At 42.1% G+C, this 14988-nt stretch overlaps 1 protein-coding gene across 1 annotated transcript in view; it reads right to left on the bottom strand.

Annotated features, from left to right (window-relative positions):
- LOC137866893 (peroxisomal multifunctional enzyme type 2-like) overlaps positions 1-14720 on the bottom strand; it is a 23555-nt gene extending 8835 nt beyond the window's left edge. Inside the window, 12 exon segments of the mRNA XM_068703132.1 lie at positions 4017-4123; positions 6877-7005; positions 7169-7193; positions 7476-7567; positions 9382-9569; positions 11994-12078; positions 12278-12324; positions 12461-12482; positions 12594-12653; positions 13130-13237; positions 14066-14119; positions 14571-14720. Coding sequence (XP_068559233.1) covers positions 4017-4123; positions 6877-7005; positions 7169-7193; positions 7476-7567; positions 9382-9569; positions 11994-12078; positions 12278-12324; positions 12461-12482; positions 12594-12653; positions 13130-13237; positions 14066-14119; positions 14571-14622 — 969 coding nt within the window. The 5' untranslated portion in view covers positions 14623-14720.
- Positions 14721-14988: the final 268 nt, after the last annotated feature.

Consider the following 14988-nt stretch of genomic DNA (forward strand, 5'->3'; position numbering starts at 1 on the left):
GTCTTGTATTTTTCACTTTCAGATTTTATATTTTCAGATTATTTTCAGATTAAAAAAAAATGTTTTTTCGGTTTCAAATCTTTTTTTCAGTTTCAAATCTTTTTTTCACTTTCATATAGTTTTTTTCAGTTCAGAGTTTTGACCCTGATCTAGCGTGGGGGGGTGGGATCAACTGAGAGGGGCGTGTCATCATGAGTGACAGCATAACAAAGAAGGCTGAGGGCACCGCAAGAATTATGATTCATCACTTTCTACACACCATATTCATGTGAATGCAGCGGGGAAAAACTGTGAGCGTCAGCTAGCCTGAAGGAAACTTAGGAGGGAACCAGCTACTGGTTCGATTAGTCTTTGGCCCCCATACCCAGAAGACTAATGCTGTCACTAATGCTGTTACTCATGATGACACGCCCCTCTCGGTTGATGCCACGCCCCCCGCGCTAGATCAGGGTCAAAAGAAAAACAATATTTAAGTGAAAAAAATATTTGAAACTGAAAAAAAATATTTTTTTATCTGAAAATATAAAATCTGAAACTGAAAAATATAAAACCTCAAATATCCAAATATATATAAAAGTGAAAAATTCAAAAAAATTATTCAAAAAATTCCAGAACTGAATCAAAATTATATTCAACCCAAAAAAACTTTTCATTCACTTATTTTTTATCTTGAATACATTTGTGTATTTTTTCAAAAACCACAACTTGAACTTTCAGGTTCAAATTTTTTTTTCAAATGATCAAAACTTTTGACCTAGATTTAGCTCCATATAGATCCCCTTTATCCTAAAGGATGGTCCTAAATGAGACAGAAATATGGGACAATAAACATACATCTGGGACAATAAACATACATCTGGGACAACATACATACATCTGGAACAATAAACATACATCTGGGACAACATACATACATCTGGGACAGCATTAAAGTCATACTAGTCCTGCGGTACTTATTTGTCATTTTATCAACCCCTGTGTTGAGCTGCTGATCAAAACAATACTGCTTGTCTGAATGTTGCCCAACCTCTCAGCTGGTCGGTAATCACAACACTTAAATGCAGATGTGGGAGACGTTCTGTTCTCGGGACCATTCCAGAATCCCTGTAACTGAGCATCTGATAACAGATATGACGCTCACACAAAAAAATCCCTTTTTTTAAGATACAAAGTAGGCTTGTAGAAAAAGTGATTTATTTTTTTTTAGGGCATCCTGTGGGTCAACGTTGACCACAACATCCACGGATGGAGGCCCAGCCGGGGCCCTTAACCACCTTCTCTTTTCCCTCATTTTGTCTGCTCTATAATACACATAAAAAGGCAAATAATGCCCCAAAAATATGTATTAAGTCGTGTTTTTGTTTCCTTCTTTGGTATTCAATGCACAATATCTTTTGTAGTTTGTACACATTACTTGAAATTAGGCGTGCTAGAAATGTTTATCTTCTTAAATAATTGATCAAACAGCCAATTATATAAGAGTTTGGTACATGACATACAGCAAGCTGTTGTAATCTTCTGTGAGGACGACCAAATATATTGGCATGACGCAGAAATACAATGAACTTACTGATCTACTCATCTAAAGCCTTTAAACACATGCGAGTGGACAGAGCAATGCTAACCTTGGTGGAGCTAATGTGATACTTTGCGTGACATGAAATAAATATGAGCAAAGCAAAGCAGTAGCACAGTGTGGTGTAATTTAAGCACAATGTGCACAATACCATGACAAGGACAAAGTCACACAAGCAACTAACACACCATGTGTGTGTGTGTGTGTGTGTGTGTGTGTGTGTGTGTGTGTGTGTGTGTGTGTAGCACAATACACACACTTACCACAGAGCTAAGGCAACTGAGGACACAATGGTGATGTTTGTCTTGAGGGTACATTGTGACTCTGCTCCAAATCTCAAGTCCAGACACAAACGCGCAGCAGAGAGGATGCTAATCGCTTCACATCTTAGGTACGGAGGAGTCATGATGCTATTGAAGCAGTTCAGTGAGTCATCTTACTGATCTTACTGATCATCTTACTGATCATCTTACTGATCTTACTGATCATCTTACTGATCATCTTACTGATCTTACTCATCTTACTGATCATCTTACTGATCTTACTCATCTTACTGATCATCTTACTGATCTTACTCATCTTACTGATCATCTTACTCATCTTACTGATCATCTTACTCATCTTACTGATCATCTTACTGATCATCTTACTGATCTTACTGATCATCTTACTGATCATCTTACTGATCATCTTACTGATCATCTTACTGATCTTACTGATCATCTTACTGATCATCTTACTGATCTTACTGATCATCTTACTGATCATCTTACTGATCATCTTACTGATCTTACTGATCATCTTACTGATCATCTTACTGATCTTACTCATCTTACTGATCATCTTACTGATCTTACTCATCTTACTGATCATCTTACTGATCTTACTCATCTTACTGATCATCTTACTCATCTTACTGATCATCTTACTCATCTTACTGATCATCTTACTGATCATCTTACTGATCTTACTGATCATCTTACTGATCATCTTACTGATCATCTTACTGATCCGCAGGATGCTAAAGACACGAGGTCCCCAAAAGTAAGTATAATTATGATTAAAAAGTAAAAAGTAAAGCAGAGTTTACCATGTAATATATTGAAGTTGTAATGCTTTTAAAACAAAACAACAATACATTTGTTATAGGCAGATAGAGAAATTATCACCTTGATTGTGTTCAATATGATTTATGGTTTGTTTTATGTCATGATATGCTTTTTGTTTCTTCATGCTCTCACGTTGGTTTGAGTCTTTTTTTTTGGGTGATGTCTACGTTGTTGAACAGCAGAATAAAACCAAACCAACAGATCAGATTCTGAAATATATAAGATGAGCTAATCGATATATTGCCGGATATATTGATATATTTAAATTTTTTCTTTACGGAGAGATATAGACAGGAAAGATGTGGAATCCCCCCCCCCCCCCCGCTGCATCAGAACTTTAACACCAGTCAAGTAACATTTTAAAGCACTAAAGCGATAACCGATCTCAGCAGCCTCCACGCTGCACAAAATGAAGCATCCGTCCTGTTCAAACATTGATTAAACTAAATCAGCCGTTTTCCTTTGTAACAGTTTGCGCAGACAAAGTAAAGAAAGGGTTCAGTCGTCTCTGAGTATGACTACAAACACGGATTACACCGCTGACACATTCACACCATTTCACGCTACAACCGGCTCAACGGAAAACTGTGTCCGTCTCTCCGGATAATTATTTCATGCGGTACAATTATACTTGTGGCTCAATGTTTTATTCAAGCGACTCAGCCTCTGACATGAGCGAAAGTGAGCTGCAACCAGTTCACTATCTGGGATTCAATGACGGGGGAAACCCAGTGAAGGAGGAGCAGCCATCCGGGGAGCCGTCGCTGCACTATTTGTGCCGCCACGTCTTTTGTACATTCCCGTTTTTGTTTTTAAACTGAGCCGACATTTGTCTCCCGTAAATGTACAAACGGCGACGCATCGCTCATAGTATCGTCCCTGACTAAGTAGAGTGTGGCGGTTATTAAAGAGTCATGAGTTGGCGTGTTTGAGACGCTCTGACATTTTACAGCTTTCAAAAGTCATCCTCAAAACCAAACCGTCGCGGTCGCCAGCTACTGAAGTCTCCGTCGGAGGAATGACGGAGCATGAGGAAGTGAGGAAGTGAGGTGGAGGAAGTGAGGAAGTGAGGTGCAGAGGCCAGAAAATAATGACGGGATAAAAAGGCAAAGGGTGAAAGGAGGAGGAGGAGGAGGCCAGGTGGACGGGATTAACATTGTTTTAAGTACTTCTCATCAGTGCAATAATTGATAATGATGTAATTTATCACATTCATGCAACCTGGGTCCGGATACGCCGCGGAAAAATGATAGAAAATGATGAATTCAATGATCGTCTAAAGACTTTTGAAGACATGCAGACGCCCTTTACAATAAGTCATCTCTACTCACAGGATTGACCTCCGAGGCCGAGGCGGCTGCAGCAGCCGTTGCGTTGGCGCCCACTTCTCCCTCTGAGTCCAGTCCAGACAGCACCGACACCATAAGCTGTACAGACTCTATACCAAAAAAAAAAAAAAAAGGTGGAGAGGTGACGGATGAGTACAAGCCAGAACAAGACGGCAAAGTTAGATGAAGCGACACCTTGAAGAATCCATCGTCAGAGCGTTGGGAACCTGCGTCTCTGACCAAGTAGAGAGACGGATACTTGAATATTATGCAAACATGGCTTAAATAACACAGGTTAACATTGTGTTAGCAGCTAAAATGATCCCGTTGATTCTCATCTGTCAGACGTTGTTCCTCGACAGCGGTTGGAGGATGTACTCGTTAAGTTACAGTGCACTCCCTTTCAAAATAAAAAGGCAGTATGGATAGAGTTGTGATGATTTATCAATAATGTGGAAGTTTACATGTAAAATCAACATTTCTCTACTGGTGCCGCCGATAGAGAGTTTAGGGTCCCTCACATCTAGGGATGGGTATCGTTTGGGTTTTTTCCCGATACCGGTGCTAAAACGATACCGGTGCCTAAACGGTGCCTGAACCGATACTTTAAAAAAAACAAACATACAAAACGACGATTGACAACATTAAAGAAAGCCAAGGCAATTTGTTTTCTTCAAATTGAACAATATATTAACCGTTTGAAGTATACAATAAATATAAATAAATACAAAACACTTGGCTTCAAACTACAGCTTCAAACTTTTTAACTTCAAACTATGAACAATATATTAACTGTTAACAACAGTTTACAGTATACTTAAATAAATATAAATAAACTTCAGCAATTCTTTTGCAGAAATATGAGCATATTTGCCTCGGCACCGAAAGGAAGCACCGAACGTATTCCAGTCGGCTCAGGCACCAAAAGGAAGCACCAAAAACTGCGTTGTGTTTCGGTCCGGTAGGCACATATGTCATATTAGCACCGGTTTTCGGTACCCAACCCTACTCACATCTGACAGTTTGTTGGTATATATATGCGGTTCATCTTCTTCAAATGTCATCATCGCATCATGACTGTCATTAAACCTGAACATCTGCAGCACTGAGCGCGAGGATTTACTTTTTTTTTTTTTTTTGTTGCTCCGTCGGCTCCAAAAGATTTCTAATCTCAAGTTAAATTGATCGCAGTAAAGTTAAAATAGACTTTTAAGGGAGATGGCGACACGCGATAAGAATCTCAATGGGGTGACCGCGGCTAAGTGGAGAGCAGGGCCGACTTTCAAATCAGAGGGTCGGTGGTTCGATCCCCGGCTCCCGTAGCTGTGTCTACGGTGTGTCGATAGATACTGAATTGTAAGTCCCTTTGGATAAAATTTGCTAAAATGACTGTAATGTAACGTAAAATGTAATGTAATCAAAAAAACGCACGCTGAACCGGTAACGGCTTCAAAACGCACGGACGGCTTTGAGATCCACCATGTCAAGAAATAAAACAATGACCAATTCTCTGTTCTTCAAACATTCGTCGTTGTTTGCATACCGGAGACATTGAGCCCACACTCTGTGTGTGTGTGTGTGTGTGTGTGTGTGTGTGTGTGTGTGTGTGTGTGTGTTCTCTGTTTGCCTGTAAATAGAAACGTCTCCACCCAGGTAACGCGAGCTGTGAATACACATGCAGATTCAGTCAAACACAAACAGAGGACGACAGCGGAGACGACCGAGGAACAGAAACAAGGGACCGGGAGGACCGCAGCCACTAATTACCGTCACTCAGCTGCACAAAACAAGGAGGCGGCAACAAGTCTCTGTAACGAGCTACAAACGAGGAGGCACTACAAAGTCATGCTAATGAGGCCGGCTAGCGCCCCCCCGTGGGACCGCCGCCCTCGTTCGGTTAATGTTAACACCGTTACCCTTTCCTTCCAAATGTGCGATGGGCGATGGAGGAGGCGGAGAGAAATAATAATCAGCATTTGCCACCCTCTCGTTTGCATGAGACCTTTTCGGGAACGACACCAGGCGCGCTCGTACTCAACATCGTGTTCGCCGGCTCGTTTCCCTTTGATCTCTAACACCGTGTTGTCCTCGCTCCGCGTTACCGAACGCTCTGGAAATACAGATGATAGTAAAAAAAAAAAAAAGGGCTCACTTGCTTGAAAACTAAATTGATGTCAGAGAGTTCAGTCGTACAGAGTGAGTTCATGACTACTACAACCCTGGCCATGTGCTTTTATTTCTCCCTCATTTTTTAATGCTGGATTCATTGTTTGGAGCTTCCACCCCATACAGGCTACTTACACCTTTAATTGTATCTATGCCCCATCTGCAGATAAACACCCACAATTAACAGCTATACGGCCCCATAATAAAGATCATTCCTCTGACGTTCATTACATGGTGCTCACTGAAACTGCCTTTCACCAGTTCGTTGGGGTAGCAAGCTAGAGTAGACAGCTAGAGGTCTTTTTCCCCACAAGAAAAATCTTTTTTGTTTTTGTTTTTGAGCATGCTGTACAATGAGCATAGTTACTCAATTGGTAAGTATCTGACGGTTTTGATTATGTTCCGCGATCTGAATCATTCTGACTCAACGTGCACGAGTGAGTCAAACAAAGCAGACAGGCAGGGTTTAGAGGGAGGACACTATCCAAATCTGTGTGAAAACAACCCTGAGTAACGTCATGTCATCGACTGCATGGTCCTTATCCAAGTGTGTGTGTGTGTGTGTGTGTGTGTGTGTGTGTGTGTGTGTGTGTGTGTGACAATGCACATGCACGTGTAAGGGTGCATAGACAGTATATAGCACATGCACCAGCACATGTGCTCCTTGCAGGCTGTTGCATACGCAGCCGTCACTGACCTTGTGTGCTCGAAGGCTTGGTGGCATCGGTGAAATCACAGACTTTGTCCCACTGGTCCCGGACCGCCTCAGGAGTCATGTGTTGGTTCTTCTGCCTCACAATGGCGCCCTGAGTACGCTCCCAGCGCACTGCGCACACACACGAACACACGGACACACACACACAAATAAATAAAGAGGTCACTGCATCGGGAAAATCCCACACATGCAGTAGTAGTGAACCGGGGGCTAATGAATATCACAGATGCATACAGACATTCCCCTGGGGGAGAAATATATACACAATACTCACATTTACCAATCCAGCCCGCACCAGCCTGAAAAGATGAGCACAGATGTAAAAAAAAAATATATATATATATATATATATATATATATATATATATATATATATATATACACACACACACACACACACACACACACACACACACACGTGTATATATTGTCTATTTATGGAGGATGAACATGTGAATGTTACATTACCGTGCTCCGTGATAAAACAGATACAAAGCTAAATGAAAGTGCAGTGGCAGTGAGATCTCACGCCATCTCATTGAAGAGAAAGAAAGCGTTGGTTTTCCCCCCCCCCCGCATACCTCAAACAGTGATCCATTTTCTTGGCATTGTTCATGACAGAGCCAGAGGACCAAGGGAGCGACATACTCGGGCTTCAGAGACGCCACCAGTTCTGAATAAAACAACAACAAAACAAACAAAAACAACGTATAACTACAGCGCAGCAAGAGCTTCTTTTTACTGCACATCTGTCTTAAATAACTACGGGGCGCTTCTGCTTCAGTGTCTCTATTTGGCGGTTAGGGTATTGTTTAAATGACGCCGCGTTTGCTTAATGTGCTTATTTTGAAAACACTACTAAGAATATGGTCCGAGTTATTAGACGAGCCTCGAGCTTTTGTCCCCTTTCTGCAGAGACTGCATGCATTACAAGTTGCTGTTTATTTGCAGCCATTTTACTCAAAAGGAATTATGGGGGAGGGGCATAGTAAAAAAATACCCTTGTTGTTGTAGATTTCTAACTAGTATTTACGTAGACAATATGTGTATGATCATGCTCTCAATTTACAAAAAAGCCAAGTAATACCTGTCTTATCATTTACACAGTATGAATTGTTTACCACAAACTCATCCGTGTGCTTTATTAATATAATATTCTGCTGGACAAATAGCACTAATCAGGAGGAAACATAGGTCCAGGTCAAAATCTGGACCTAAAGTGATCTCTGAAAAAAAAAAAAGTTCTGAATCTGTAATGAAACAGATTAATAATAATAATAATAATAATAATAATAATAATAAATATGGCAGAAGCTTTTTTTCCCTTCCCCTCTGCATGAACCCGTTAAAAGATGTAACACCAGACACCATATGTGCGCTGAAACTATCTGCACCCTTCAAAAATCGATAAAAGAAGAAGGCGGTAGAAGAAGAGGCATTCTGTCTCCCTGCACCCTGCGGGGTTTATCAAGATTGGTTTTTTGGTTTTTTTTTTGGGGGGGTGAAAAAGCCTGAGTCAGTGAAAGACCAACATATGGAACCAAGTCATTTACCAAGGTGAGGCCATCCTGTGACAGTTGGCACAGCGCAGGGTGACAGATGCTACCGTAGACCAGCGCAGCGGGGGCCGCAAAGCCATCGCTCTAATTTGTCACTTAATACCCCCGTCAACAGAGCCGCCGCGGGCACAGAGCGCCGTGATGCTGCGTCCACATTCACAGACACTGGGTTTGGTTGGTTAGAAAGGGAAAAAAAAAAAAAAACATCCTTTATTGGCTCACTGGATCCTTGTAAAAAAAAAAAAAAAATCACACAGCAGCGTGTGCTAAAAATCATCGCCTTGTTAAATCGCTTGTCATTCTGAAGGCTGATATGAGTTTGTTTTTTTTGGTTCGATAAAATGTTCAACACGGAGTATTCTCGTTCTGAGCTTCGGTCGTGTTCACCGCCGCATTACCTGCCGTCTTAAGACAAACGTTTCAACGTGAAAACTGTAAATCTTTCATTCGCTTACTTACTCGTACTTTTTGGGAGTATTTGGGAGAACGGCTAACACCTACGGTAAAAAAAAAATAAAATAAAGGAGGTCAGAGCTGCCTGTTTGAATCCAGGGCTGACACATTTAAAACTTTTAAAGCACTTAACACGGGGCGCATGATTTCATCATGGCCGCTGGAACGGAGGAAAAACCACAGTTCTTTAATATTAGATGACAAAATTTGCATGTCAAACGGGAGTGCTGTTGCCTCAAATTTTTGTAAATCAACATTACGCAGACGTTACATTATGCAGCTGTTCTTAAAAAAAAAAAAAAAAATAGAATAAAATAAAATAAAAAAAATGCTGTGGTGAAAATCCATTTGCCCATTTTCGGCCTGTCCAAAAAAATAAAATAAAATAAAATAATGTAAATGTGAGAAAGCATGAATTAGCAGAACACCACGGTACGCCTCACACCGACGTCCGTTGATTAATCTCTGTGCTCACCTGGGGTCATGACGGTCTCTGTGAGGCGTGACCCAGCAACGGGAGCAATCGTGTTGCAGAGGATGTTGTATTTGCCTCCCTCGATGGCCAAGGTGTTCGCCAGCCCCAGCATGCCCAGCTTGGCAGCGCTATAGTTGGCTTGGCCGAAGTTACCATAGATGCCTGCGGCTGAAGCCGTCATGATGATTCTGGCCAGAGACAACCCCGGGCAACAAGTCAGTAACGAGCATTGCTCTGGTGCAATGGGCCCACACACACACACACACACACACACACACACACACACACACACACACACACACACACACACACACACACACACACACACACACACACACACACACACACACACACACACAATCTCGCAAAGTGGTACAAACTTTTCACGCATGCATAAACACACAGGAGTATGCATATGTAGGCATCTAGTCTTGTAATGTTTGCCCATCCACACACACACACACACACACACACACACACACACACACACACACACACACACACACACACACACACACATATATATAACACTCTTGATTGCATAACTGCACACAGTAAATTTGACTTGAAGAAACTGCGAGTGCACGCTGAAATAAATGCATGTATGCACAGCAGACAGCAGCACATTAATCTCATCCGGAGAATTTTTTTTGGAACTTTGAGCGCGATCACGTGATAATAGTACGCTGATGACAGCACTATTTACATGTCTAGGGATTATACAAAGAAGGGCAATTCACTTTTAAATGCTTCAGAAACAGGAGGTCTTTAAAATCCTCATTTGAGTAAGTATTTTGCAGCCAAATCTTTATAAATTATATAAATTCTTTATAATACTTGACTTGTTTCTTTACAGGGCTTGCACAAAAAAGGCAAATACAGTAGTCCGTGAATACGAGACACGAGTTTACAGTCGATTACAGTCATTGTGGCGGTTGGTTTACGGTCGTTCGGCTGGTCCAGGGACGCATCAACGGGTCGACACTCGTTGTCTTTTTTTGATTCTTCACATTTCGATTTGTTTTGCACGCCCCCTCTGGCGTTTTCGGAGAATAACGCAGCGAACGGCGCATGGCCGGCGCTACGGCACCGAGTGCAAACAAAGCTGTCAAGTCAACAAGTCACTGGAAGCAGCGATCCACGTCACAGTGCACCACAGCGGACCGGGTCAGGAGGATTGGCACAGTTGAATATTTCTTAAATGAATAACTTTCATGGGCCGAAGTCTACGATTCAATTACAGAGTGAACCTCTCTTGACTATCTGGAGTTACTACATAAACACACGTGATTAAAATGTTGCTAGGACCCGATGCAGAGCGTGATCGGGCTGTGTGCTCGTTCACAGCCTTCTGTTCTGTCCCAGTCTCACCTCTCTGCCTTTCATTTGGTTCTGTTCCGGTATTACCTTTTAATACACGCTCAGCTTCTGCTTAGGTCGACTGCACACAAAGATTGAATTTCGAACCCATAGGAAATTATTAAAAAAAAAAAAAAAAAAAACCCCACATAATTATTGGAGAATGTTTCTTTTAAATTAAAACCTCGATATAAAACCCAGTGCATTACTTGCAACCGTAGTCACTAACGAGCTGCTGCTGGGCTCAACGCGGCGATACTTTCTGCACGATGTCACCGTCTTCTCTCCGCTCCAACAGTGTGCACACGTGAAGGACATCTGCTACCTGGAGTTACACGGGAGCACAGCTGCTCGTGTGACCTTCTTCGGCTCATTTCAATTCAAAACACGCAAACCTCGGCAGGCACACTTTTAACCGCCGTAGCAGGGAAAAGCACAGTTCAGACCCAGAAGGCCAGCCATTGTTTATGTCACCAGGTACACCCCCCCCCCTCAAGGCAGGTCAAAAATATCTCCACCATCGATTATGCCTTCGAAGCACGATCGATACGTATCCGCACGCACGCCTGACTGCTTCGCGTTAGTATTAAACTATCAGCTGAAGTCGAGAGGTTTCTCCAGAGGTGAGGAAAAACCTTGAGCTCTACTACTTCATTTTTTTAATTTTTTTTAATAATGCCGCACAGACAGCTTTGCCGCTTCATGTGGAGTCATCGATTTAAAAAATAGTACTCAGGATTGTTCAGAGATTAACCTGCAGTGCCGCATAACCATATTAAAGTAATTCCCTTCCTCCTTTTGGCGATTTACATATTCATCTCAAATTTGCTGTCTTGGGCTTTTAGATGTATGCAGATTTCTTTTTTTTTTTTTTTTTTTTTTTCTGTTCATCGCACACCTCGAAACCAATGGAGCTAGACATAATACCGGGTATCAAGTGAGTATAGCCGGAGTCAGAATGTGTGTGTAATAATGTGATGGCAGACGCGCTTTATATTCCTTATTACCTCGAGTGCATAACCTCAAGAGACCACTTAAAATGAGGCACTTTTTTTTCTTTGGTACTTTAGCTGACGTCTGAAGCAAACAGCATTTTTTTTTTTTTTTTTTTGTGCCAGGCTGACATCCTCTTGATTAACGTCCAGCAATGTGTCTGCCTGCTGGGGATAGCGCAAAAAATGAATCCTACCTACGTAACAGACGGCAACCAGCTTTCATCCACCTCAGGTAATAAGTGGCCAAGGGCTCCTCACCTGCCAAACTTTTGTGTTTTCATGTGGTTCCAGGCGGCTCGAGTCACGAAGAAGGAGCCTCTCAAGTGAACTCTTTGAATCAGGTCTGAAACGGAGCGCGAGAGGATATGACACGCAACACATACGCACTGCTATCGTTTCACATTATTGTGGAACGGATCCAGAGTACAACTGATGCGTAAACTCCCACACACAGATCTGTTTGTACATAAGGGACGTAGATAAACAAATGTATCCACAGAGTTATTCAGAGTGAAGGTAAAGATCGTGAATAGTTTATCTACCCCAGTCCAAATCACTCGTCCTGCCGAACGATCGGTCTCGGAGGATCCTTGGCAAAGAAAAGCAGAAGAGGGTTTTTACTTAAGGTCCTCCTTAGCGGCCTACACTCCCACTAATATTGGAACTACAGATGTAAACAGAGGTCATGGGCAAAAGAGTGCGATTATTACAGTGAAAGGACTTACCCGGCGTTGTTCACAACAACATCTGGGCAAAAAGAACATAGGTTAGAAGTTCAAATTGCAGTGATAACGTCCCAAACAATCATTTAAAATTGAGAGAAATTTATTGAGTCGCTAAACAAAAAACAATTCTCACCTATTCGTCCAAATGCATCCAGTGCCGTTTGGATCACCTTTTCTCCATCTTCTACAGAATCTGTATGTGCATGACAACAACAAAAAAAAAAAAAAAAAAGTTCATAAAAAGTAGATAGAAATTGCGTGTGCAGAGTTAGTGTCGCACCAACATAGCCGACAGGCTCATGAGGAAGTTGCTTTCTGTAGCAGAGAAAGCCTCCCTCAGATGCTCAGTGTGCCGAGTAATGATACATGATGAGTCACTGATTTAAAAGCAACATTGTTATTTATTGCTGGGGCATCATTGCTTGTTTCAAAAAAACAAAAAAAACAAAAAATGGTTAAAAAAAAAAAAAGGTGCACCAACCTTTGTATTACATTCACAAACAAATCTGCCATTTTCCAACCTATGAAACGCATTAATCAAAGTGTTGTTCTGTTCTGCAAGAGACAAACAAATAACCAGACGGAGGAAATGACGTGCGAGAGAAGACAGAAGAGAAGGAAAGAAAAAAAAAAAAAAAAAAAGGTAAGACGAGAGTCCAGACTTCTCACCGTAGTTTGCCACGGCCTTTCCTCCCTTCGCTCTTATCTCCTCCACCACCTTATCGGCTGCTGCAGAACTCTTTCCGCCCCCTTTGGTGTCTGCCCCGAGGTCGTTCACTTTATTGCAACAAGAAGAAAAAGATAAGACATAATGGGGTGAGTTATGCAATTCTCCACGAGTGATTGGGTTAGGAGAAGAGCGTAGCTAAGCTGATTCCTTGTCAGAGTTCAAGGGGAGGTTCGGTCCAGGCATCAGGGAAAGCTACTATTTACGCCGACACCTGCGACTGTGTCGTCTAAAACACTGCGATGGTCAATGCTCTGCACATTTATTTTACGCCGTGCTCTATTTTGAGGTATAATTTTATCTCCTAAATGCCCGTTTTCTCTCCCAAGACCTGGGATCGCTGCGACAAACGTAACTGGAAACAACACATTTTCATAACGACATTGTATTTGCTTCAAGTCACTGTGGATCCGTCATGTCGAGGTCGGTGCCCAATCCTCTTAAGATGAGCATCTGTGCATTGGGATTGGAACAACCCCCGAAGCAAAAATCAAAAACCGGGGACACCTCTAAACCCACAGTCAGGTCTGGCAGAGAGCCACGCTAGAGCAAGAATCTGCAGGTTCTGACTCCTGATGTCACAGAGCATCAATTAAAAAAAAAAATCACTGCAGCTGCTTTGCTGTACTCTGTCTGTAGTCAGCAGCAAATGCTATAAGAAGTTATGATAGTAAACTAGCTTGTTAATAAGATTTAGGGGGGGGGGGGGTTGCTAATTAAAGTCCCCAGATGGGCTTAAGTACAGAGTGAGAGCTGGAGGTGTGTCAGTTCCCCTGAGCAAGGCACCAGACCCACACACTACCACTTTATTTGAATTCTGCATTTGACAACAACAACAAAAGAAGCTGAAAACCTAGATTTTTTCTTTTTTTCTTTACCTACAACTGAGGCGCCTCTTTCAGCAAAAGCCAGAGCATATTCTCTGCCAAGTCCTGTGGAAAGAAAGACAGACATGGGTCAAATGCATATTTCATACTTTTACAGAGTAAGCCACATGAACACAAACCACAGCTGCTGTGTGACCGTGTGACCTTTCACACACTTTGCACTGGCGTGATTGTCATTTGCGATACATGAACTTTGCTCCATGTGTTCCCCTGATAAAAAAAAAAAAAGGTTGACAAAGCTTTTCACTTTGAGGTCTTTACGTTTGTTCCGCATTTAACGTGAGCGAGTTGACGTACCGGATTTAACGTGTGGGCCAGCTAACGCAGAGGAAAGAAAAGACACACTCGTGCATTGACTGTCTTAATAACTAGGCTCACATAACGCGACTTAATCTATAGCAACTAGCAGGTTAGCATTCGGAGCAGCAACACCCGTTAGCAGCGATGACAGCCCTAGCTAACGTCTGGTTACGTGTGAACGGAGAGTTGTTTCTACCTCCTCCGGACCCGGTGATAAGCACGACCCTTCCCTCGAAAGACAAAGCCATCCTCTGTGAGCTACGAGTCTCTGCTTCTGAACGCACGGCGGTTACGAGAGCAACGCCGGACTGTCAAGAGACAGCAGGATGAAGTTAGACAACTTCCACTTCCGCAATGACGAGGGGGCCGTTTCAGCAGCGACCAATCAGAAACCGGGATTTTATTATCTCGATTTTCGCCACTATATATTTAACACATACAGTCTACTTTGATTTTATGTTTCAATACTCGAGAAATCAGTTCATTTATGTCAACTTTATCTATTTTGTGAACTTTCACCATTAACCAATTGTGTACATTTTCATTTTGTCACAGATGTTTACCTTATTATAGCACTTTTCACCATCTCTGCATCACAATTATGAAATAACTAC

This window comes from Cebidichthys violaceus, unplaced genomic scaffold, assembly GCF_023349555.1.
Source record: "Cebidichthys violaceus isolate CVI_PGR_0920_01 unplaced genomic scaffold, fCebVio1.0.p SCAF_9, whole genome shotgun sequence".
Taxonomy (NCBI): Eukaryota; Metazoa; Chordata; class Actinopteri; order Perciformes; family Stichaeidae; genus Cebidichthys; species Cebidichthys violaceus.